The 26,496-nt window shown below is 33.4% G+C and overlaps 1 protein-coding gene across 12 annotated transcripts in view; it reads left to right on the top strand.

Annotated features, from left to right (window-relative positions):
* ZNF280D (zinc finger protein 280D) overlaps positions 1–26,496 on the top strand; it is a 108,080-nt gene that overhangs the window by 51,507 nt on the left and 30,077 nt on the right. For 8 of the 12 annotated variants that reach the window (XM_045201083.2, XM_045201088.3, XM_045201084.3 and 5 more), the window contains 10 exons: positions 1,993–2,150; positions 2,906–3,006; positions 4,018–4,164; positions 9,319–9,453; positions 11,241–11,548; positions 12,247–12,387; positions 17,950–18,030; positions 18,477–18,539; positions 25,618–25,736; positions 25,884–25,920. In XM_045201083.2, the coding sequence (XP_045057018.2) occupies positions 1,993–2,150; positions 2,906–3,006; positions 4,018–4,164; positions 9,319–9,453; positions 11,241–11,548; positions 12,247–12,387; positions 17,950–18,030; positions 18,477–18,539; positions 25,618–25,736; positions 25,884–25,920 (1,290 nt within the window). Of the gene's footprint in view, positions 1–1,992; positions 2,151–2,905; positions 3,007–4,017; positions 4,165–9,318; positions 9,454–11,240; positions 11,549–12,246; positions 12,388–17,949; positions 18,031–18,476; positions 18,540–25,617; positions 25,737–25,883; positions 25,921–26,043; position 26,496 lie in introns of those variants that run through there. The other 4 variants (XM_024568427.4, XM_045201093.3, XM_071221980.1 and 1 more) reach the window with 3 other exon arrangements.

The following is a 26,496-nucleotide window of genomic DNA, read 5'->3' as shown; positions in this document are numbered from 1 at the left end:
TCTGTACCCTGTATTTATTTTATTTTCCTGTGAGTGCCTCTTGGATTCAAAAAGAAACACAGAGAATAATCCTGAAATACACTATGCTATATTCCTACATATTGTTTATGGTAGTGTTTTAGTTCTCAAAATTCTTGCATGAGTTTGCACATTTATCTCCTTTTAGCAAACTTTAATAGCCATCAGTAGATAATGGTTAAACAGAAGAGATATTATACTTTGTGTTATAACACTGAAACAATATCACAACAGAACTATGTCACATATGTCCATATTCCTACCATTTTAATAGTAAAATAAAACAGAAAAATTATGTTAGTATATATGGTAAATTGCATAGAAATATGGTTCACTGACTTAGATCCTTCTTATACCTAAATATTATGTATATTATGCTGGAAGTTATTTCAGCAATAGTTGTTTTTTTTTACTTGAAGATTAGCCCATTTAGTATTAAACATGAAAATAAAGCATTTCTTTTTTGTTATTGTTTCAGAAGACTAGTTACATATTTCTAGAATATCAGAATATATAGTCATTTTAAGCAGTGAAATTTCATAACATCCAGGAATTGAGCATTTTTTGAAATACTGACTGTCTAGTAACTGTAAGCTAATGAAACACTTCATAATCAGAAGTTTATATGTTAAATAATATTTTACCTTAGTAGTAAAAAGTGGAAAGGCAAATTGATGTTTGTAGAGAATGGTAAAAAGCTGATTGGTCTGGGTTTCTATACAGTATTTTTTTTTTCCTATGTCGAGTGTCACCAGAAATACTTAGGTTTATTTTATTCTGTGAACATCCTTGCAAGAAGTTTGGCTTTTTTTCTTTCCCTTATTTCCATCTGCTGTTTTAAGTAGTAGAGCACCTGATAGGAGCTCACATAATAATTGAGAGAAAGCTTGCTAGTTAAGAGATTATTTTATATACATAACATTTTAATTGCTTAAAGTTGTTAGCTGCAGTTTTAGTGGTTCTTGACCTTTTCTCTGTATGTAAATATTTAGCCAAAATTAGGATTTTCTATAGGTTTTTGTAGAGCTGTTATTAAAATCAAAGGAGGATGAAAAGGCATTTCAAGCCATGTCATAACCTATTCTAAGGGAAGTAGTGTTGTGGAGGTGTGAAAAAGAGATAAATGTGATAACCTTCATGATGATTGCTATCCAGATTGATGACATTATCATTTTGTTTTAAGATTACTTCCTTTAGGGACTCAGTGAATAATTGTTAATAGTTGCCCCAGTCTAAAAACTGTTATTTTGGTTGAATACTTTCAAACAGCAAAAAGCTTCAGTAAGCTCTTTTAAATAGGTATTCCCATTTATATCACACTCTTTGCTGTTGAAGGTCATAGTTCCTGCTCACAAGAAGCCTTTTAGGGAAGCTGAAGTAGCAGAATGTAACACTGAAAAATGGACGTTGCCTACAAAGGGCACAGTCTGCAAGTTAAAATGAACAGTCTGTGCTAACAGTAAACCAGTATCATTATAAAACAAAAGGTTCTTATAATTGTAGGCATTAAAATTGCTATTACATGCATTTAGAAACCGAGACACAAGTAAAAATACCAGTAATTTGTTTTTTAAGCAGCTGGAATCTATTGTATATCTTTACAGCCTTAGAAGATTACTCTCATGACTGTAGCTGTTTTTGGTGGTAGGGTTTCCTTCCTTTCAATATTTTATTTAAAAATGTAAGTAGTATTACATGTATGGAAAAGAAGCCCACTGTTTTACCTTCATAAAACATTTTAATCTGAAATTATTAGATTGGAACAAATTAGTGATATTTCAGATTAATTAGATTAATGGGAAAAAAGGTTGTTTACTTGGCCACATAATGAAAGTGACTATTTAAAGTGAACACTTTTCTAGAGGAATTTAAGGCTTTTGAGATTTTATTTTGAATAATATCTCTATATTCTAAGATTCAGATATTTATTTGTGAGATTTTTTTTAATCTGAATTTTGCACCTGTTGACAATAGGTTTATGAACCACATGAAACACCATTTGGAACTTGAGAAGCAGAGCAGTGAGAGCTGGGAAAACCACACCACCTGCCAGCACTGCTACCGCCAGTTTCCCACACCATTTCAACTGCAGTGTCACATTGAAAGTACACACACACCCCATGAATTTTCTAGTAAGTTGCACTTTCACTTAGGTATTGGGTATTATTGATTTTGACAATATTAATTCTGAGAAAACCTTAAGTCTGTTAGAAAAATGAGAAAAACACTGCAATTTGAGGGCAAAATTGAAAGTTACATTTTAACTAATATAAACTTTTAAATAAAATTAGTTACACAATTAAGTTCACTCTTGTAAATAACTAAGGTAAATAACCTGTGCATTACATGTGTGTGGGGGGGCTAAATTAGGAGCCTCAGATCATAGTTTTCGAATGTGAAATCAATGCGCATTGATTGAGTAAGAAAAGTAAATGTGATGGTAGTTACAAAGCATAAATTTTGGAGCTAGACCACTTGGATTCAAATTACAGCTTTGCCTCTTAATACAGCTGTATGATCTCAGGCAAATTACTCTTAACATTTGAATAATGGGGATCTATGCTTCTTAATGTTGTTGTGGGAATTGAGTTAATGTAAGCAAAGTGCTTAGAACGTAGTTAACTATAAAACTAACTGGTCACCATCACCACCAATTCTACTGTTGTTAGTGGTCTTGTTTATAGATGCATAAAATGAATTATATGTATAAAATTTTCTTTGCCTCAAGAGGATACTTTATTTTAAAAATTAAAAAAATTTTGAAGTATAATTGACATGTAACATTAGAGTAGTTTCAGGTGTATATCATGATGATTCTGTGTGTGTGTGTGTGTGTGTGTGTGTGTGTATCTAGAAATGTTGTAATGTCTTTCTCCCTCACTTTTAGCCATTTGCAAAATCTGTGAATTATCATTTGAAACAGAGCATATTCTCTTACAACATATGAAGGACAATCATAAACCTGGTGAGATGCCATATATTTGCCAGGTATATACATATTTTATTGTGTACTTAGTGTTCTTTTGGTTTGTTTCTTTTTCTGTAGTTTTGGTTACAGGATTTTAACCTATTAGGTCAAGAATCAGCAAGCTTTTTTTCTGTAAAGGACCAGATAGTAAATGTTCAGGCTCTAAGGGTCATACGGTCTGTTGCAATAAATCAACTCTGTCATTATAACACAAAGGCAGCCATAGACAATAAGTAAATTAATGAATTCGACTGTGTTTCAATAAAGACTTATTTATGGACACTGAAATTTGAATTTCATATTTTTCATGTGTCATGGAATATATTTTTTAATTTTTCTAACCATTTAGATAAAATTGGTTATTAAAATTAAAATTCCTCTTGTAAATAATTTGTTAGTAGAAAGTCCAGTGATGTAATTTGTGCATTGTATGTGGAGTCAGTGGAGAGTTGGAAGTGGCTCACAGCCATTGTTTACCCACTCCTATACTGGACAAAGAAAAGCCCTATGGGAAAAAGACAAACATATGTATGGATTTATCTTACCATATAGGGAAGAACATAGGTATACAAGGGAAATATGAAATGATTTTAGATACAGAGGACCCTACCGAATGCTTTGAGATTAGTATACTTCCGGAATTTTAAGGAATAGAAAAGCAAGGTAAAAATAAATTTCCATTGCTGTAGCCTGGAGACCATTTATAATCCAAAGGAGGATGCTGTTTTATGCAGCAGAAAAACTTTATAGGACAAGAGGTGTCAGAGCTTGAAGATTCAAGTCAGGATAGGAGGTGATAGATCTAATAAAAAGAAGGGAATCTAGTTATATTTTGGGAAGTATTTCTAAACTTTGAAAGATAACTTTTCTGTCTCAAAGATTATCATCCGGTGCTTGCATTATGAGATTACTGGTGGTATAGGCATCCGAGCTGAATTAGTAGTACATAATGTTCTAAACAAATAACTTGTTACTTTATAATTGTATATCATAAAATTTTTAGTTAAACTAAACATTCTTTTTATTTGTAGGTTTGCAATTACAGATCATCATCATTTTCTGATGTAGAAACTCATTTTAGAGCATCCCATGAAAACACTAAGAACTTGCTGTGTCCATTTTGCCTCAAAGTTATTAAAATTGCGACACCCTATATGCATCATTATATGAAGCATCAGGTGAGATTACTAGTTCTTATTTGTTTGTGTTGTTTCAGCAAAAAGATAGATGCTGACTTAGAGAAACATTGGTTAGATTTGTTCTATAATGGAAGCAACATTGTTCCAAATGACACTATCAGTATGTAGTTTGTGCTGAGTTACAATATTTATGAAACTTCCACTTTGCCTTGCTTTTTTTCTGATGATGTTGTGGCTCATAAATGAAAATTCTGAAAGATAGCTAAAAATAGGAAACCTAGGGGTTGAAGGAAAAAATGGAAGTTGAGTGGAATATCCAGAAGATCAGATATTTCAGGGTCTAAGAATAGGTGTGGGATTTTGAAGCTAGGTTAACAGGAGCAAGGGAAAAGATGAATTTGAATTGAGAACGAAGATTGGGGATTTAAAATCTATTTTCCTCTTTCTCTTAGTACTTAATTTCTACTTTCTAGCCCTCTTATTATGAGAAGACGTGCTGTCATCATTGATGTGATAAAGGAAACAGTAATAATGCTTATTGTTAAATATATAAACACTGCCCAAGAACTCTATTTAGGTCATAACTTGTTTTGTGGATGACTTCTGTCAGTTCTGCTGTGTAATTTTTGGGACCTAGCATTAGTGCTTATACCCTTCTCTTGAAGTCTTATTTTTTTGCTTATTGGTTCTTTCCTGAAGCAATTAAAGCATCATTTGTTTGGCCTGAAATCTTGGAGGCAATACTGAATCTGTTCTTTAGTGCTTGGAAGAGTGCCAGTGCCTTTGCCAAATCCAGAAGTCAATGTATTTACTAAATCTGATCATGTAACCAAGTTTTGACACCTCACTAATCAGGCCATTACATTTTTTATTATTGATTAAATTGGCATGCCAATTTATTCAGCATCAGTTGCTCAGTTTGCTTTCAGTTTCAGTCATTAGATAATCATAAAATTGACTTGTGTTTTTCAATTGGGAAAGATCATAAAAGTAGAATTTCCAAATGAATTTAGAATCACCTAAGTTGTGGCTGGGATGCTACCCATCCTTGAGATGTTTTGTCACGGTCTTTCTGTTCTAGAGTTCCTTAACAGTGTTCCATTAGGTGTTAACAGATGTTTGCTCCCAAATTGTTACTGGTAAATAAATTTGGTAAATGCCTAGATTTATAAAATTAAACAGTTTTGTCTCTTTAATAACAGGACTCCTCAGAGCTTATAATATGCTAATGCATTATAATTCTTCAAGTAAGGGATGTAATTACGTATTATTCTCGAAACTTATTTGGCCACTAAATCTTTTATTTACAGAATACCTATTACCTTTTCTTGAAGAACAGAGTTTAGGAAACACTATTCTTGGTATCTATATTTCAACTTTGGCCCTAAATTTTGAAAGGGAAATGAGATATAAGACCGTTCTATTTCATTATAGGGCTATATGGGAAAAGTTATGTAACTTTTTCCCATAGCTTTACTAAGCTCAAGAGTAAGATGCAGGAAGAATGATAATTATGAAAGAAATGCGTGAGCCCACTATGTGGGCTATGTGATTTATAATAACTTTTTATACTCTAAGAAAATTGGGCATCTTTTTTGTTTGTTTGGAGTACTTAAGTGGTAGATAGCCAGCAGTAGAGAAGGGACAATCTATTAATATGAAGGATCATCAGGCATCCTTAAGGTAACTACAATTTATATAACTATTTACAAAAGACTAGACAAACCTTAGCTGAGCAGGGTTATAAGCTTGTAATTGAGATAACACATTATTAGTGTGATATGAGACAATAAGAATTGTTGACTCTATGGCTCATTTTATTGTCTTTGAAGATTTGGGTTGTAACTTTTCTTTAAGAGGTTCTATTATTAAGTCTTGGGTGATTTTAGAGCTAACAGCCTAGTTTGTATGACTTCTAAGATTGTGAAAGTGATTTTGGATATGTTCAATATGTCATTAGATCTTTAATAAAAACAATAAGCAGTTAAGATATATAATCACTTTTGGCAGCAGTAGGTGCTTTTCATGCATTATCTTGTTTAATCCTTAGAATCACCCTATGTATATTATTATTTCCTTATAGATAAGGAAACAAAGTTTCAGAGAAAGTGTTTTGCCCAGGGTCACATTACCTAATAAAAAGCAGAGTTAAAATTTGACTTCAGAGCCTGGCCTCTGGTTGCTGTACCACAGAGTCAGATTTCACATTTGGTATTAAGTCTATAAGGGCAGAAATTACATATAATCAGACTTACCCATAAAACCCACAAGTCTCCCAAACAATGTAATATGCTTGTCAAAAAGTTCAACATAGACACTTATTTATCCACCCTTGGAGTACTCACTGTTTCTTTTTTTGAACATCACATTATTAAAATATGTACTGTATCTTTATCAGCCATAGCACATTGAATTGCATACATACACAAGAGGGATATTTTAAGACTTGTGTCCAACTAAGAGAATAATAAATTAATGTATTCTATCTCAGAATTCTGGACAAATGTTCATTGAATGGAATGTCAGACATTTTGAGTTCATTAAATTGTATCGGCTGCTCATAGGCATTTTTTCTGTCAATCTCTTGCTTTCTGCCTCACTGTCCATTTATTTAACAGATGTTTATCGGTTGCTTTACTGTGTGCCAGGGGCTGTTTTAGGTATTTTATAGCAATGAACAAGACAAAGTTTGTACCCTCTGGAATTTGAATTATAGTGGAGAAAGATGATAAATATATGTGTGTTTCTATTTGAATGTATATGCGTGCTAGCTGTTGATAGGTACTGTGGAAGGCAACGTGGTAGATAGGGAGTGCTGAGGTATTGGGAGTGGAGGAGAGGTTGCTGTTTTGCATAGAGAGTGGTCAAATAAAGGCCTCTTTGAAGGAAATAAAGGAGTAAGCCATGTGGAAATCTAGGAGTGGTAACATTATCTAGACAGTGACGTGAGTGTATACCTAGGACACTCAGAACAACAAAAGAGGCCAGTTGTGGCTAGAGCAGACTAAACTAATAAGAGAACCAGTAGGAGATAAGATTGTAGCAATACAATGCAGGCCAGTTCATGTAGAACCTTGTAAGCCAGAATCAGGACATTAGAAAGCCTTCAGAGGATTATAAGCACATGAAAGATCTGCCATGTTTTAGTATCATTGGCAACTATGGGAAGAATAGACTACAGGGAGGAAAGAACATGACAGGGAGAAGATAGGAAGTTATTCTAGTAGCCTAGGCTTGGTTGGCCTAGTAGTTGTGGTTTGGACCAATATGGTAGCAGTGGTTGAGGTAATGAAAAGGAGAAAGATTATGAAAGTTTTGAAGGTAAAGCCAACAGGTTTTGTTAATAGATTTGGTTCGGGGTGTGAGAGAAAGTGACCCAAGTTTTTGTCCTAAGAATGGAGTTTTGATAACACTGTGGAGAATGGAGTTTTCATATGGGGAATACTGAGGAAAGAACAAATGGGGGGCAGGGATATAGGGAGGAAATAGAGAATTCGGTTTTGTCCAAGTTGATTTGAGATGTTTATTCGACATCGAGTAGTGATGTCAAGTGAGCAGTTGGATGGATGGTATTAAAGCCATGAAACTGGATGAGGTAACCTGTAGAGAGAGAAAAGATTTCTGGGAACTGGATTCTGGAGAACTTTCTTTCTGATATGTTGTCTTGGTATCTGTTTCATGGCCAGGTTTCTCTTTTATCTCCTCTTCCTTGAGCCAAATATAAGTGAATTTCTTTAAGTTGTCTATACCTATTGTATAATCCAATGCACCACACTTTTAAAATAGTCTTAATATGCAGCTCAAATAGTAATACACATTCTATTTATACTCGTATATTGCTTTGAACTTTTTAAAGAACTAATGAAATGCTTACTGTGTACCAGTAATCGTGCTAGATACTTCTTGGTGTATTACCTTATTTGAATTTTATAACTGATTAATTATATTTAAATGGTAACTGATTTATCTGGCAGATTGCAACTTCAGAGAAAACTTTTGTATTTTGTTTGTTTATATGTATGTATATACATATGTAATTTATATACACATATACACGATATTTAAATTAAAGAGAGCATATGGGTAAAGATTATAGCTGATATTATATAGTAGAAAGAACACTGGATCGGGCATCTGGCAGTGTTACTAACTAGCAATGGGGAAATGATTTAGATTTTTCTTGGGCCCTGTTTTCTACCTATGGAATAATGATAGGATTGGGTTTGAGGAGGGGACTCAATCAGGGTTCTCAATCAGTAAGTATATTGGGAATAATTGTTTTGATTTATCCCTCTATATTCACACTGTTCAGTGTAGTAGCCATTAACCACGTGTGACTTTAAAATTAAATAAATTAAAAATTCAGTTCCTGCCCTGGCTAGTGTGGCTCAGTGGATTGAGCACCAGCCTGCAAACCAAAGGGTTCCTGGTTTAATTCCCAGTCAGAGCACACGTCTGGGTTTCTGGCCAGGTCCCCAGTTGGGGGTGTGTGCAAGAGGCAATCACACATTGATGTTTCTCTTCCTTTCTTCCTTTCTTCTGCTCTCTCTAAAAATAAATAAGTAAATCTTTCTTAAAAAAATTCAGTTCCTCAGATGTACTTGGCACATTTCAGGTACTCAGTAACCACCTATGGCTAACGGCTACTATATTGGACAGTGTGGCTCTAGAACATTTTTGTCAGTGCAGAAAGTTTTATTAGACAGCACTGCTTTGTATAACCATTTTTTTTCTTATATAATCATTTTTATGACAACCTTCTTTGAAATGTCACATTAGATACTAGAATTTCCTTTACCAACTTTAAACCAATTAGTGAGAGCAAAATTAAAAAGAATTTATGTTTTTTCTATGATAAAACCATGTAGCATAGCTTATTTTCATAGTATCTTATGTCTAAATATTTTAAAATTACAATTAAAGGAGCTTTCATACCACTATTAAGAGAACTTTGATTAGAACCTACTGCTACAACTTTTATGTTCAATTTCTGTGTAGTAGCAGACATTTTGAAACCCAAATACTAATGCAAAGAGTGCTTTAAAAAATGAAATAATAGTTTGCTAATATTTAGGATATGAGATATAAAGTACTATTTTTAAGAATTATTTAGGTAGCATTAAAATTAAGCCAGAGCAGTTTTAGGGCACAGGATTTGTGGCTGTAGAAATTATTTTTCCTTTTCTTAAACAGAAAAAAGGAATACATCGTTGTACAAAATGCAGGCTGCAGTTTTTGACATGCAAAGAGAAAATGGATCACAAGACTCAGCATCATCGAACATTTATAAAACCTAAACAGCTAGAAGGATTACCTCCTGGAACAAAAGTGAGTTCGAATATGTTGCATTTTAACATTTGGTATGATAATAGAAGTTATCTTCTGCCTGATTTTATCCCTTGAATATAATACTTTAAAACATGATTTCTGATTTTTATTAAGTCTCTGATTTCAAGTTTTATCATTCTTATGTTTAGAAAAACTAACCATCGTTTTTTTGGTTGGCAGTTTGTGCTGTGCTAGAATGATGCTCCTTTGTAAAGAGTGCAACTAGATGTTGTGTTCCCTGGACAAATGGGTTGTGTCAATATTATATAACGTATTTGGAGGTGTTCTTGGCAGTGTCTATATCTATCTTACCTGCTAAGCTATTTGAGATCAGGAATCATGACTCATTTATCTTTGTGTCCTCAGCATCTGGTATAGTGTTTTGAATGCCGTAGCATCTTAGATGTTTATTGAAGTTGTTATTGCTGAGTCTACTCTCAGAGAAACGAGTTCTGCTGCTGGATAGCATTTGTGTATTAAGTGAGCAAACACATGTCTGACTACATAGTGATGATTGTAATTTACCCTCTGTTTTTTCTGACTTCTTTATATACAGTCAGCTCTTGAATATTTGTTCCAGTGGAGGGAAACAGAGGCATGGATAATCCAAAGTGAAATAATCCCCAAAACATTTATATTTGGCTTTGGGTACTTACCTTTGAATGTGGGTATGTCTGTTATTTGAACTAACTAAACAATATAAAGCAATGCTCTGAAGACCTTAGAGCAAGAGAAGCTATCCAGCATCCTTCCCTGCAATCCATTCATTCCATGCTGGGACTAGACATGCATAACACAAATGTAAGCAGTGCAGCCCTCTCTCATATTTTCCTTTATTAATGATAATAGCAATAATATTAATAATAACGATACTAAATGTTTTTATAGCACCTTAGAATTAGGCCTTCCATGTACTTTTTCTTAGGTACTATTATTTCATTCATACAGCAATCTGGTGAGTCAGACAAGGCAGGTAGTATCTCACACTATAAAGAAGCTTAGAGAGGATAAATTACTTATTCTAGATTTTAGACCACATGGCTAGGAAGAAGTAGTATGAGATTTAACCTCAAGTCTTTTTGATTCCTAGTACAGTGCTTTTGTATGATACCAAAACATGTATAGGACTTCACATAGGCTGTTTCTATTCTCTCCCATGGGGGGAGAATAGTCATATGATTAACAAGAAATGGAGGTAGCCATTTGTGTTTTCCATTGTCACCCAATTAATAGGATTTTTGAATACTAAATTGTAAACTTTATATTAATTCTCTTTAAAGAAATTCTAAATATTATTCAACTCTCCATTAAGTATATTGAATTGATGTAACCTCTGCTATAACCTTTGTAAATATAAATTCTGCCAAATGAGTACCTGGAAAGAGAAGGTCACATTTACTGTGGGTAATGCAGGGCAAAGGGTAACACAGGCCTTTCTAGAGTTATTTTTTGGGTTTTGAGATCTAAATTTTGACCTCTATGTGATATTTTTTAGTTATATCAGGACATAGAAATAGCTATGGAATGTGCTCTTTAATATTCATATAATTCCTAGTTATCCATTAATAACAACATATAACTGACTTTAATACAAAAGCATATTACAAGTAAGTAAATATCACATTTAATTTTATTTAAACATTTGAAAGAAATAGAATACTTATCCAGTTATATTTATACTTACTCTTTCCAGAATACTTGATACTTAACTTTTTGATATACAGTGATGTTTTAATACTAATGTAAGGATTAATTTTCTAAAGTAAATATTATCTTTATTTTTGTAGGTTACTATTCGAGCTTCAGTTGGACCTCTTCAGTCAGGATCTTCAACTACACCTTCCATTAGTGCAAACACTTCTACCCTTCAGGTCTCACCTCCCAGGACAAAAAGTGTAACTGCTAAAAATCCCACAAAATCTAACACAAGTAAACTAAATACAACTAAATCTAATGCAAGTAAACCTAATGCAAGTAAGCCTAATGGAAGTAAATCTAAATTCAAATCAAAAATCTCTAATATACAAAAAAAACAAAGCACTTTGGCTAGTAGCAATAGAAAAAGTAAAGTCAATACAGCTTTGAGGAACTTAAGGTAATCTTTTATTCCTGATATACAATACTAATATAATCTTAAATATAAGAATTAAACCTTTATTTAATATAAGTGTATTCTATTATCCTACTCTTTCATACATTTATATGCTATCATGATAAGTGCCAAGCAAATAATAGTATTTTTTTACAACTGCTGTTGAACACTACTACTTAACTACCGTGTTTTTCCTGTAATATTCATGTATTACACTGGTGTTATTATATGTTGTGCTTATATCTTATGGCATTTGAATTGGTTGATTTTATTCCAGTGACAAGCATTAGTTAATGTGAGATTGTTTATACTTAATCTAGCTGTTGTTTCATAGCAAATTTTTTTTTAAGATTTTAAAATTTATTTTTAGGGAGAGGGTAAGAGAGGGAGAGAGAGAGGAAGAGAACCATCAATGTGTCGTTGCCTCTCATGTGCCCCCTACGGGGGACCTGGCCTGCAACCCAGGCATGTGCCCTGCCTGGGAATCAAACCAGCGATTCTTTGGTTCACAGGCCTGTGCTCAAAAATCCATTGATCCACACCAGCCAGGGCTGTTCATAGCAAATTTTAAAGTTGTAAGTCTGTGTTTACATATGTTAATTTAAACAACTTGACTTTAACAGAACATTAACAAGGTTTTCCTTTATTATTTTTGTTTTAATATATATTTTTATCATTTCTTTTTATTTTATCTCCATAAGGTATCGTCGGGGAGTTCACAAGTGCATTGAGTGTTGTTCTGAAATAAAAGATTTTGCAAACCACTTTCCTACATATGTCCACTGTAGTTTCTGCAGATATAACACTAGCTGTAGCAAAGCCTATGTAAATCATATGATGAGGTAAGATGAGTTAAACATTTGTAATTATCAATTGAATTATAATTCAGCAAGTTTGGTTTTTGAAGACAGTTATCCTATTAGATGCCAATTTTTTTCCTCAAGGAACTAAAAACATCTAGCAATAGAAAATTTCTAGGATAATGCTGGTTACTATTTTCCAGCAAAGTAACTTATACAATTACTGTAAATAGAATTATAAGAGCATTTAGACTAAAGAAATTAGAATAGGTCTATTAGGGAAGTAGATTTCCTACGGGAATTATTTTTCCTATGGAATTTTCAAAATTGGTTATTTTTAAAGATAAGAATTTAAATGGTTCAGATATATTTACCAAACAAATACATGCAATCTCATGAGCGTTATTCTCTTCAGAGTAGTCACTTTGAGACACTTTGGGATTTTCAGTGGTGCTAGGAATTTATTTTGAGTCTTTTTCTCCCTCTCTGTTTCAGTCTGCCTATCAAGCTTGTATTTCGTCAGTAAAATGAGAGACTATTCTTGTTAAAATGCCATTGTTGAAATATCTTTCATTAATTTACTCAGCTTAGATTATTTGAGTGCCTAGTGTTGACTCTATGCCGAGAAAGCCTTCACAGCCCACTTTTCTTTCATTTGTAGCTCATAAGTGGAAGCATCTTTCTGGGCAGATTTTAATTTTTAAAAACATAAGTAAACATTATTTAGATACAAACTGGGTTGGTTATTCAAAGTGAGGTGGTTTCATTAGTTTTAAAGTTAGAATTAAAGTAATAAAAGTGATTTTCTCATGAATCATAACATGACCTTTTTGTTACTTTCTGGTCATTATCAGCTACTCCTTTCAAGGATTCTCCCACTTTTCTTGATGGCTTCGGTGCCTCTCCCACAGTTTTCCCACTTTGATTTAGCCTAACTTATGGTATCCTGACTTCTTTGATGCTCGCATTAACATTTACTTTTAAGTTACTGTACCCCCTTTCTTACCATGTACCATTTTCATCTTATCATATACACTGTTTCTTTCTTTTGAATTCCTACTTCCTATCACTTTCAGGGCTTTGACTCATTTCTAAAGTCCAGCAGTACTTGTCTACCTTTGTAGTCAACCTCACCCTCAGGGTCATCTGTTTGGATTGCTGCTTTGTTGTTGTTGTTGTTATAGAATCTGCCACCTTTATAGTCATGCTCACCGGGCACAAAGGCCAAGATGAGACTTGAATGTCTTTCTCTTCCAAACTTTATTCTCAGCTCTAGACTACCAAAACGGTGCTTGATTCAATCAGCCCTCACTTTAATTTTGTGATCTTTAACTTCAATTGGGTCATACCTCTTTATGTACAGTACCTATTTAAACCTTCTTCAGTATGCTAAAGGTTTTATTGTATTTTAATGTTAGTTAAAATGGTCTACAAATTACTCAGTAGGAGGTCATCCTTTTAATCAAATCTTTTCAACATCAATATTTTTCCTGTTACCTTTATCCAGACATTGATCTCAGAAATCAATGTTGCTCCACTCAAATAAATTTAACTCTGTCACTTATCTTCTCTGGTTCTTCTGCAAACTTACTCTTAACTGCTACCTCATCTCTCCTCTCAACCAGGTTTCTTTTGCTTACAAACATTTTCAGGCATTTTTTTTTAAGATGAAGGAGATTTGTCCCTACTGTCTACTTTCTTTATTTCTTGTCTTTTTCTTACCATTTTACATTTGTAAAAAGTTTGTTACTAGTTTATTTGTGATTTATTTCTTTACCCATAAATTTGAATGTCATCCCCACCTGCCAACAAATCCCTACCCCTTTAAAGATTATCTGTCAAGTACTTATGCACCATATTTATTCATTTTTTAAAATTCTTACTACTCCATGACTTCAGAGTTTTGATTTTGTTGTCATTCACTTTTCAAACTATTTTCCTCACCTTCTATTGAACTGTTACCACAATTTTTCTTCCTTTTTGAGTGCTCCTCTGTTTCATTTCCTTTTCTTCCTTCATCATTTCTTGCCTCTTTACATTTCCTTTGCTGGTAACTTAACCTCAAAAGGCACACTTTTGCCTTTCAGAGAGAGAGAGATTTGTTGTTCCGCTTATCTAGGCATTCATTGGTTAATTCTTGTATGTACCCTGACTGGGGATCAAACCCGCCACCTTGGCCTGTCAGGACAACACTCTAACCAACTGAGCCACCCAGCCTGAGCACCATTTATTTATTAATTACCTTTGTGATTTGGGCAAGTTACTTAACTTGACTCCCAGTTTCTTTTCTTGAAAATGAAGTTACTGTGATTATTACAGAAAATTTTAAATTAAAGTGATTAATAATATGATTTGCACTTAGGAGGCATTCAAGTAATTATATCTATTACTGTTTTTTTTCTAAGTTGTTAATATTAGGTATTGTGGATAAAGTCCTTGCCTTTGATTTTTACAATTTAGTAGGAAAGATATATTTACCTAGCTTAATGTTTGAGAAGAGAAACAAATGACTATGAGAGCACAGAGGAGGTTAAAACGAATTCTTTAAAGAAGAAATAAGGGAAGGTGTCCTATAAATAATATTTCGTTTAGGTTTTAAAAGGTGACTTTTAAAATTTCCAAGGAAAAATATGGTATAATTATTCCTGTAAAATAAATAAGAGTACTGAGTTTTTAAAGATATGCTTGAGTTTATTACATATTTTATGTAGATCTGTTGGCTCTAAATAATAATCACTAGAAGAACAATTGGTTAATTGTGATAGCATCCTAGTTGTTCGTCTTCTGTACTCCCCACCTACCCCCCTTTTTCCAGTCTTTCTTATGTTGCTTGAGTAGGCATATTCGGTCAGGTCACTTTTTTTGGCCTAACATCCTTTGCCTTCCTAATATTAATAGGATGAGGTTCAAATTTTCTAAAAATATAAGACCTTTTAACATCTAATTTCTAACTTTTTCAACCCCTTTAACTCCTATTTTCTTGAAAATTCCTCTCTCTACTTCTTTGCCTCGCCTGGAGCAAGGCAGTAGGGACCTTCTTAACGAAATGAACTAATTGGTACCTTGCTTCTTCTGTACCTGAAAGTACAGAACTTTTTATGTGTCACTATTGGTGTTTAGCTTGTGATAATTATTTATGAATATGTATTCACTCATTTAACAACGACTTATTAGGCATTTATTTTGTGCCAGCTTCTGTTTGACTCCTTCCATCCCCAGACCCAAGTCTGAACTCTAAAACAAGACAGTTTGCCTTCTTTCCTATTGTATTGGGTCTAAAAAGTTAAAGTTAGTTTTTTCCGTAAACTAAAAGACATAATTTCATTTTCACCAGTAACTTTACTGATTTGGATATTTTAAGGATGTTGGCTACCTCCCATGTGGTTTAATGTTGATTATTCTCAATTAATGTCTCAATTTGATGGCTATCAACTTCAGCTGGTCTCCCTGACGGTGGATCATCATCCAGTAAGAGATCTCCAGCACAAAACTTTGCAAACCAATTTCGGCACGTTCCATCACAGCCCCTTGTCTATACACTGCACAAATTTCTTATCTTTTTTTGGAATTCCAATTGCGTGTTTACCTTTCTTGAAATAATAAAGCATAATATGCAAAAAATGTATTTTCTTTTATCTTCAATATTAAAATAGCTATATAAAAATTCATCAATTTTGATAAGATTTTTGTCCACCAGCTATCACGATAAAATCTTACAGAATTGTTTCAAATGAAGTTAAAGACAAACTTCGACTAGAGCCATCTTACGGAAATGATGAACAAATGAACTTTTTGGCCAACCCAGTATCATTAACCTCTAGTCTGGTGTCTTTAAATATAGTAGGTATACCATCTACATTGTTGGATATTTAGGAAGTTTTTCCTTCTGTATTTCCTTGGAAGTAAAATTGTTATACTGAATAAAAGCATTATTAAGAAAATACAAAGGGAGTTTTTCCCCAATAGTCTTATTGAGGTATAATTTATACACAATAAAGTGTACCTGGTTTTAGGGAAGAGCTTAATGAATTTGGATAATTACATAGTTATATAACCAGGTGGAGAATTTTTAAAACCTAGATTTTAACATCATGTTTTCACTATATTGTAATAAAAATCCTAACCTTTTCCCTCTTTTCTTTAGATTTATTTCTATATTGTTAACTTCATGAAGAGCTATTTGGAAGAAGGGTAGTTTTTATTTGTTAGCAAGAGACTCATTCCTAAAATACACAAAACCATAAGTATGCAATTTGTGTATAAATACAAATAAAGAAGCAGTATAAGTTTTGGGGGGGTTTTTTTTGTTTGTTTGTTTGTTTTGTCTTCACCTGAGGATATGTGTATTGATTTTAGATAGAAGGTAGGGGAGAGAGAAACATGGGTCGTTGCCTCCTGTATGTGCCTCAACCAGGGATAGAACCACAACCTAGGCACATACCTTGTCAGAGAATCGAACCTGCAACCTTTTGGTATATGGGACGACATTCCAGCCAACTCAGCCACCGGGTCAGGGCTGAGTCTTTTTTTATAGATAGGGAACTCAATCAAAACTGGATTCAGAGAATTGAAATTTTAAAAGTACCAGTGTTTTAATAAGGTACAAGTTATAGACAGAAATGGAAGACATCATAGAGGCCCTAAAGCATAATTTTTCCCTTCTATTCTCTTAGTAAATAGACAAATGAACCAAAACAGTCAGAGTTTAAGAAAAGAAATAAGGTTGTTTTTTTAATAACTTATTTTGGTTCACATTCTTTGGCAGTCAGATAAAATTTGCGACTCATTCCTCTGAGGAAACACAGTTGTGTGCATAAATTTTTTCATATAATTTCAGTGTTTACCAACCGTGTGATGTTTTCTTCTAAAAATACTATTTAATTATTTTTGTGGTGATGTCTTGAATTTATAAGCTCTTTAATAGAAGTTATCCCCTGATTGAAGAAACGACTATTAGAAATTTTCTGAGGATATTTTCTTGGAATTATACTCAGTTATGTCTTTTCTCATACATACATGCTGTGCTGGTGATAGTTACCTCGTATCTGAGAGTGACCTGCTTAGTTGGCTGCTCAGGGGCTGAGGGTGTTATCTATGCACTGTAGGGCTACTGCTTCTCAAATTTTAGCTTGCATAAGAATTACTGAAAAAGCTTGTTAAAAGACATTTCTGGGCCCCATTGCCAGAGATTAATTCAGTAGAATTGAGGGAGGACACAAGACTTTGCTTTTCTAAATGAGCTCCCAAGTGATTTTAAATCCATGACTCCACTTTTATCTTGTGTTAAACTAATGATAGGGAAGCAATCTTTACCAGATTTAAAATGCTATATAAAAGCTATAACTGGTTACAAAGCTTGGGTAGTGGTTCTGCTTTATTTTTTTTTAATTACCTCTACTAGTAATTGCAAAAATCTCTCTTAAATGTTTGATTTTATACATGGTAAACAGTGGCATTTTGCTTGAGTACTATTAATTCTAAAATCATTTAGATTCTATCCCTCGTCCCCCACATGAGCATGTTAAGATTGGAAAATGTTTTTAAAAAACAATGATTATTCTTTTTTTATATCCTCACCTGAGGATATGTTTTTATTGATTTTAGAGAGAGAGGAAAGGAGAGAGAAAAACATCAATCAGTTGCCTCCTGTATGCACTCCAACCAGGAATCCAACCTGCAACCTAGGTATGTGCCCTGACCGAGAATCAAACCCGCAACCTTTTTGGTATACGGGATGATGCTCCAACCAACTGAGCCATCCTGCCAGGGCATAATGATTATTCTTGATAATTGTTCATATTATAGGAAAAATATTAGCAAAAAAATTAAAATTGTTTTCAACTCTTAATGGATACTAAATTAACTTGTGCTTTATTTTCTAATAAAATTTTATTTCCTTTTATGCAACGATGAGATTACTATTAATATAAGCATATGCTTAGGGAAATTGTGTTGGAAAATAAATAGGTAAAATGGAATATAAAATAAAATACTGAATTACACAGGGATGACAAACTATATCATGATCTTTTCATCAAAGCTAGAAAGTTAAGTATGGACTTGAAATACAGCTATAAATTAATTATGACTATTGTAGAATAAAATTAATAGAATCTGTTTTGTCTCTCCAGCTTTCACAGTAACCGTCCAAGTAAAAGGTTTTGTATTTTTAAGAAGCATTCAGAAAATCTCAGGTAATTAATCGATTTCTTTTAAGTCTTTCTGTTGAAAAATGGTATGACTTAAATTTTTAATATATTATCCTTAATGAGATATAGTTCATATACTATGCAGTTCACACACTTAAATTGTACAATTGATAGTTTTTAGTATATTACTGAGTTACGCAGGCACTACCACAGTTAAAATTAGTACATTTTCATCAGTCCAAAAAGAAACTTGTATCCGTTTGGTCATCTCCATTTCCTTCCAACTCCCCCATCCCTAAGTAACCACTAATCTTCTGCTTGTCTATATAGATTTGCCTATTCTGGACATTTCATATAAATAGAATTATGTAATATGTGTTCCTTTGGGATTGGTTTCATCCATTTAGTATGTTGAAGACATCCATCATCTGTGTTGTAGCATATATCCGTACTTCATTTTTTGTTGCTAAATAGTATTCCATTGTATGGCTATACCCTGCTCTTTTTATCCATTAGGTTATTTTAATTTTGAGGCCATTATAAATAATGCTGCTATGAACATTTCTGTACAAGTTTTTGTCTCAGCATTTCTTATGTGTTAACTGTGTTGAGCCTTTGAGAATCTTCCAGACTGTTTTACAGAGTACTCAACTATTTTACATTTTTACTGGCAGTTCCAGTTTCTCCACATCTTTGCCTACATTTGTTACCTCTTTTCGATTATAGCTACCCTAGTGGGAGTGAAGTGGTAACTCACTGTGGTTTGTTACAACTTTTTTTTTTAACCTGATGTTGGGATGTCCAATTTTCGAAATCTAAGTGATTGCTACTGGATATTGCATATTGATAGTCTCAGTCATTGTATCCTTAAACTACTGGTATGACTAGCCTATATTCTCTTGAGAAATGTGTTCAGTGGTACAAAGTGATGTCGAGATGAAGTCATCATGCATTTAGGTTGTAAAATGAGAACAAAAATTTTAAATTGTATCCTTTCCTCTGTGCTTCTCACCAGCACTCCCTATCTCATCTTCATTTGCTTAATTTTTCCTCTAGATCATCTTTCCTCATCTGATATTCTGTATACTTTACTAGTTTGTTTGTTTTCTGTGTCCTCTTACTAGAATGTGTGGGGTGTGGATTTTTGTCTACATCAAACATTGATTAGTGCACTCAGTAAATATTTGTTGAATAATTTAAAGTATATGTTGAAAATCATTTATGTGGACAGTGGGTCCCATCTATCAAATAAAATTTGATTAAATTTAAAAAGTTTATTTTTTTATGTTAAAATGTCATTTGTTAATGAGAATAAGTAGGTATTGGGCATAAATTACACTTTATTTCTTTTTTAAAAAATTTATTGTCATTCAAGTACAGTTTTCTGCCTTTTCCCCCCACTCCAGCCCAACCCCCAGCCCCACATTATTGTCCATGTGTCCTTTATAATTGTTCCTACAGACCCTTCACCCTTTTCCCCTGAAATTCCCTCTCCTCTCCCCTCTGGTCACTGTCAGCCTGTTCTCAATTTCAGTGTCTTTGGTTATATTTTGCTTGTTTGTTTTGTTGATTAGGTTCCTGTTAAAGGTGAGGTTGTATGGTATTTGTCTCTTACCACCTGGCTTATTTCGCTTAGCATAATGCTCTCTATTTCCATCCACGCTGTCTTGAAGGGTAGGAGCTCCTTCTTTCTTTCTGCTGCATAGAATTCCATTGTGTAAATGTACCATAGTTTTTTGATCCACTCATTTACTGTTGGGCACTTAGGTTGCTTCCAGCACTCGACTATTGAAAAGTGTGTTGCTATGAACATTGGAGTGCATAGGTTCTTTTGGATTGGTGTTTCAGGGTTCTTAGGATATAATCCTAGCAGTGGAATTGCCGGGTCAAAAGGCAGATCCATTTTTAGTTTTCTGAGGAAATTCCATACTGTTTTCCATAGTGGTTGCACCAGTCTGCAATCCCACCAACAGTGCACTAGGGTTCCCTTTTCTCCACATCCTCTCCAACACTTGTTGTTTGTTGCTTTGTTTATGATGGCTATTCTGACCAGTGTGAGATGGTACCTCATTGTGGTTTTAATTTGCATCTCTCCGATGGCTAGTGATGCTGAGCATCTTTTCATATGTCTCTGGGCCCTCTGTATGTCTTCCTTGGAGAAGTATCTGTTCAAGTCCTTTGCCCATTTTTTAATTGGGTTGTTTGTCTTCCTGGAGTGAAGTCGTATGAGTTCTTTATATATTTTGCAGATCAGGCCCTTGTCTGAGGTATCATTGGCAAATGTGTTTTCCCATACAGTTGATTCTTTTTTTATTTTAATACTGTTTTCTTTAGTCATGGAGAAGCTTTTTATTTTGCTGAGATCCCATTTGTTTATTCTTTCCTTTATGTCCCTTTCTCTAGGGGACATATCAGTGAAAATACTGCTGCGTGAAATATCTGAGATTTTCCTGCCTGTGTTCTCCTCCAGGATTTTAATGGTGTCACAACTTATATTTAAGTTTTTATCCACCTTGAATTTATTTTTATGTATGGCGTAAGTTGGTGCTCGAGTTTCATTTTTTTGCATGTAGCTGTCCAGCTCTCCCAACACCATTTGTTGAAGAGGCTGTTTTTACTCCATTTTATACTGCTGCCCCCTTTGTCAAAAATTAATTGACTGTAGAGACTTGGGTTTATTTCTGGGCTCTCTTCTGTTCCATTGGTCTATCTGTCTGTTTTTATGCCAGTACCAGGTTGTTTTGATTACAGTAGCCTCGTAATACAGTTTGATATCAGGTATTGTGATCCCTCCTATTTTGCTCTTCTTTCTCAAAATTGCAGCAGTTATTTGGGGTCATTTATGGTTCCATATAAATTTTTGAAGTGTTTGTTCTATATCTGTGAAATATACCACTGGTATTTTAATAGGTATTACATTGAATCTATAAATTGCTTTTGGGTAGTTTGGACATTTTGATTATGTTAATTTTTCCAACCCATGAACAGGGTATATGTTTCCATTTGCTTGTGTCTTCCTTGATTTATTTCTTCAGTGTTGTGTAGTTTTCTGAGTAAAGATCTTTTACCTCCTTGGTTAGGTGTATTCCTAGATATTTTATTTTTCTTGTTGCTATATCAAATGGGATTTTTTTCCTGATTTCTGCTTCTGATGTTTCATTATTGGGATAAAAAATGCCTTTGATTTCTTGATATTGACTTTGTATCCTGCTGTTTTGCCAAATTCAGAGTCTATAGGATTTTCTATGTACACTATCATGTCATCTGCAAACAATGACAGTTTTGTTTCCTTCTTTCCAATTTGGGAGCCTTTTATTTTATTTTCTTGTCTGATTGCTGTGGCTAAAACTTCCAATACTATGTTGAATAGAAGTGGTAAAAGTGGACAACCTTGTCTTGTTCCTGATCTTAGTGGGAAAGATTTTAGTTTTTGTCCATTGAGTATGATGTTGGCTATAGGTCTCTCATATATGGCCTTTATTATGTTGAGGAATGCTCCGTCAATTTCCACTTTGCTGGGTGTTTTTATCATAAATGGGTTCTGTACCTTATCAAATGCTTTTTCCTCATCTATTGATATGATCATGTGATTTTTGTCTTTGCTTTTGTTTATGTGATGTATTACATTTATTGATTTGTGAATATTGTACCATCCTTGCATCCCTGGGATGAATCCCACTTGGTCATGGTGTATGATCTTTTTTTAATTTAAAAAGTTTTTTAGGGCTAATTTTAAAACATTTACTGAATTTGGTGAAATGGAGTAAACTATTAGATATTGACTTTACTAAAAAGTTTTACAAGAATTAAAGAGTTTTGCATTCAAAAGATAAGATTTTAGTTTGACTTTTTTGGTGGGGTGATTTTTATCTCACTGTTGTCAAGCTTAACTGTGTTCTGTTTTAAAGTGAGTTACATTATTTTAAAGATCTGAGGTTTTTCTCAACTTGAATATATATTAAGTTAAAAATTGGTCAATTTTGTGAATGTAATATAGCATACTTACAATTGTATAGAACCGTAATTCTTGTAAATACTACTTTATTGAAAAGGAATATTCATTATTTAGCTCTGTATTATGCCTCTGTCATGTACATAGTGTACAACTCCTGTAGAGATGAAAGTTGTGAAGTCTTAGAACCAATCTTCAGGTAATGTGCACTTTATTGTGTGGGAGATATAGGTGAACTTAAATAACTGATAATGCAAGGAAGATTTTAATAAGTGCAATGGGTGTTATTTATTTCAAAGGGAGAGATTACTTGGAATAATTTGGATAGGTATTAATTATACTTGGCTTTAAAGCATGAATATTGTTTATACTGATTAATAGAAGAGGCACAGTGACTTCTGTCAGTTACTTTCAAGTTGGAAGAAATGGCATGAATAAAGGTACAGAAATGAAAAAGTAAAAGGCATACAGATGGAATAGCTAGTAGTAAATGAGTAGAGCGTGGAGTTTATATAGTAAGTTTGAAGTCTGAGGGAATAGTTTTGAGCTTAGAGATGACAATAATAAGGCTAAGGAGTTTAGGCTTAATTTGGAGGGCACTGGAGAACCTTTGATGTTTTGTATAAAATCAGGTGATACAGAAGGAAGGTTGAATTGGAGATATCCTCCTTCTCACCTTCAACAGTAGGGTGAGTTACAGATGCATGAATTTCAAAAGTGTATTTATGCTTTGTTAAATTGACAGTAACAATGATAGCATTACATGATTTTTTTTTTTAACCTAAGGAAAAACAATATATTAGCAGGATTTTAAAGAATCTCATGGACCGGTAAGAGCAGGAGGTACAGCCAGAACAAACAAGGGAAACAGAAAGCCATTTTTTACTGACATGGCTTCTCTGTAGTCTAACCTGCTAAAGCAGGATGATCTTGTCTTTATTATTTTCTCTAGACTTGGGTTCTGTTCTCCTTTCTCTATGCCCACCAGCGTTCTCTATTGATGACCCAAATATAGTATTCCAGCCTCCTACATTTTTCTAGATCAAGAAATTTTATTATAAATCCCAATTACAAATCCCTGTTTAGAAAAGGCTTGATTTAGTCATTCTACCCCTGCCCAGTTAACTATATCCAGTAGAACAGGCATTTAGCTCCTTACTACTTACCATTGAGACCACTTGGAGTATCTGCGAGGGCAGTTTGTTAATAGACAAGACTATGTAGTTAATCATTAAAGTTAAGTATTTAAGTCTTAACTTTCCTTAAGTTTTTTAGTTTAACTTAAAAGTATTCCATTTAGAAATCAAATACATTTTAATCACTTTTGAGAGGGTCTTTAATTAATGTTTGATAAAGTTCATTTAAGTTGAACAGACGAAGTTTTTTAAACAGTCTTATTTGCAATTCAGGTTCCTTTAAACAAGTTAACATAATTTTTACATTTAATATATATTTTATTCTTTTAAACAGCACTTCACATGCTTTACCTATGAAGTTCCCAAGTTTTTAACTCTTAGAAATACAATAAATTAAACCAATAGTGGCTTTCTAAGTTTTCTGAAACATTTACATACTATTGCAGGCTTAGTATTTTAAAATATCTTTCAACTAAAAATCAAAGTTTTAAACACATTTTTAATGAGAATCTTAAGGCCAATATTACATACTATAATATGCCATTTATGTTTAAATATTTCAAATAGTAACAGCCCTGAAACACCAATTCAAAAGAACCTATGCACCCCAGTGTTCATAGCAGCACAATTTACAATAGCCAAATGCTGGAAGCAACCTAAGTGCCCATCAGCAAATGAGTGGATCAAAAACCTATGGTACATTTACACAATGGAATTCTATGCTGCAGAAAGAAAGGAGCTTATACTCTTCGCAACAGCATGGATGGAACTGGAGAACATTATGCTGAGTGAAATAAGCCAGGTGGTGAGGGACAAATACCTTATGATCTCACCTTTAACAGGGACATAATCAACAAAAGAAAAAAGCAAACAAAATATAACCAGAGTCATTGAAGTTAAGAACAATCTAACAATAGCCAGAGGGTAAAGGGGAGGGGGAGGGGACAGTGGGGAGAAGTGTTTTCAGGAACTACTATAAAGGACACATGGACAAAACCAAGGGGGAGGGTGGAAGCAAGGGAGGGAGGTGGGTTTGGATGGAGTGGGGGGAGGGGAGAAAATTCAGACAACTGTAATTGAACAACAATAACATAAGTAATAAATAAATAAGTATTTCAAATAGCAAATGCATAGTTTGATCTAATGAGTATAAAAACTATTCCTAAATGCAAAAAAAATAATTGTTTCCTAGGCTTTTTGAATATTTATGATCATTACATATTTCACTTAAGAACTACAGCACCCAGTGTTTGGTAAGGAAACAAGTACTTCAGGCCCCAGCAAGTGGGCCAGTTTACAATGCAGGGATGCTAAGGAACTCAACTGTTGGACTTCAGTAGTGAATTAATTACTGTAATTAATTCACTGTTAAATGAGAATAATACCACCTTGGGTAGTTATGAGAATCAAACAAAATAATATATAGAAAACCTTTAACACATAGTACATAATCGATGACAGCTACATCATGCTCTATATTAATCTTTAAATATTAAAGTTTTAATATTTCTGTTCTAATTTTTTCTCACCTAAATAAAACACTAGATGTAAGCTTTGTTAGAGCACAGACTGTTTTTTATTTTTCATTTATATTCATAGTATAGTATAATACTAGCATAGTGTGTATAAGGATAGTCTTAGTAAGTATGTATTGAGTGAGTGAATACTATCCCCTTACATTGCAGAAGGGCAGATGCACAGGTAGATTGTGACTGGTTGAAGTGACAAAAGTTGTTAGTGGAACCAACACTGGGCTGTAGGTCTCTTGACTCCCAGCTTTTAGCAAATGGTCTGAGAAGTAAAAGTTGACAAAATAAAGAATAGTTTCTGTAAGTAAATGTTAGCATAATTTGAATATGGCTATGTCATTTTCTAGAGAATCAATTTTAGTGTACCAAGTTTATGTAACAAAATTAGGATTGACAGTTTGACCCAAAAAGCAAAGTATGGAAAAATAATCATTGAACTTATATGGATTTTCGTAAAAGATAAAAAAACCTTTTTCTTTTATACTATTTGCTTTTTTTTTTAATAGGGGCATTACTCTAGTGTGCCTTAATTGTGATTTCCTAGCTGATGTTTCTGGCTTAGATAATATGGCTACGCACTTGAGTCAGCATGAAACTCATACTTGCCAAGTTGTAGTAGAGAAAGGTACGTGTATATATAATTGTGTTACTTTGGTTTTTGATATTTATTTCAGTATTTTTGGTCAGCCACCATATGGGTTCTTTATGAAATCATTATTCTCATCATATTTCATATGCTATTTTAAATATAAAACTTTTTTTCTAATTTCAGTTTCTGTTTGTGTCCCAACTTCTGAACATCTTTCTGAGTAAGTTTAATTTTTATTCAGTGCATTTTACTTTGATGGATTTTAGGACTATTGCATTTTGAAATGTATCATTAATAGAAATGAAAAAATATTAAAGTATTTTGTTTTGTTTTTTTTTTAAAGCTGCTTGTTGAAATAGGTTCCTGCTCTATGGAGCTCGTGACCTGGTGCAAGACAAGTTGGAATTTCCTAAGTTCAAAGTTCTGAGATGTTTTCTTACACAGAGGCAGTTAAGCAGCCAAGTTCATGACACTAGCTCTCATTATTCAGCTTTTTTCAGCTTCAAATGGGACTAGATTCTTATTCCACCTTATCTTTGTGTCAGGTTGACATATCTTAACATATGTTGTTTTCTCCAGTTGGCTCTTTCCAAAATAACTTTTGTTGCTATAGTCATTTCTTACTTTGCTTAAAATAATTTGTTTTTCACTGCTGTACCTGCCTTTAGAATAATACATTCCAAATGATATGGCTGTTTGTCTTTTTTCTGTTTTGTCTGCTTTCTTAATTTCTTATAAGTGTTTAGGCCCAATGATTGTCTTTTTCTTCATTTGCTGTCTGTCATTGTGCTATTTT

This window comes from Desmodus rotundus, chromosome 7 (genome assembly GCF_022682495.2).
Source record: "Desmodus rotundus isolate HL8 chromosome 7, HLdesRot8A.1, whole genome shotgun sequence".
In the NCBI taxonomy this organism is placed as follows: Eukaryota; Metazoa; Chordata; class Mammalia; order Chiroptera; family Phyllostomidae; genus Desmodus; species Desmodus rotundus.
This window is presented reverse-complemented; position numbering and strand designations above follow the sequence as displayed.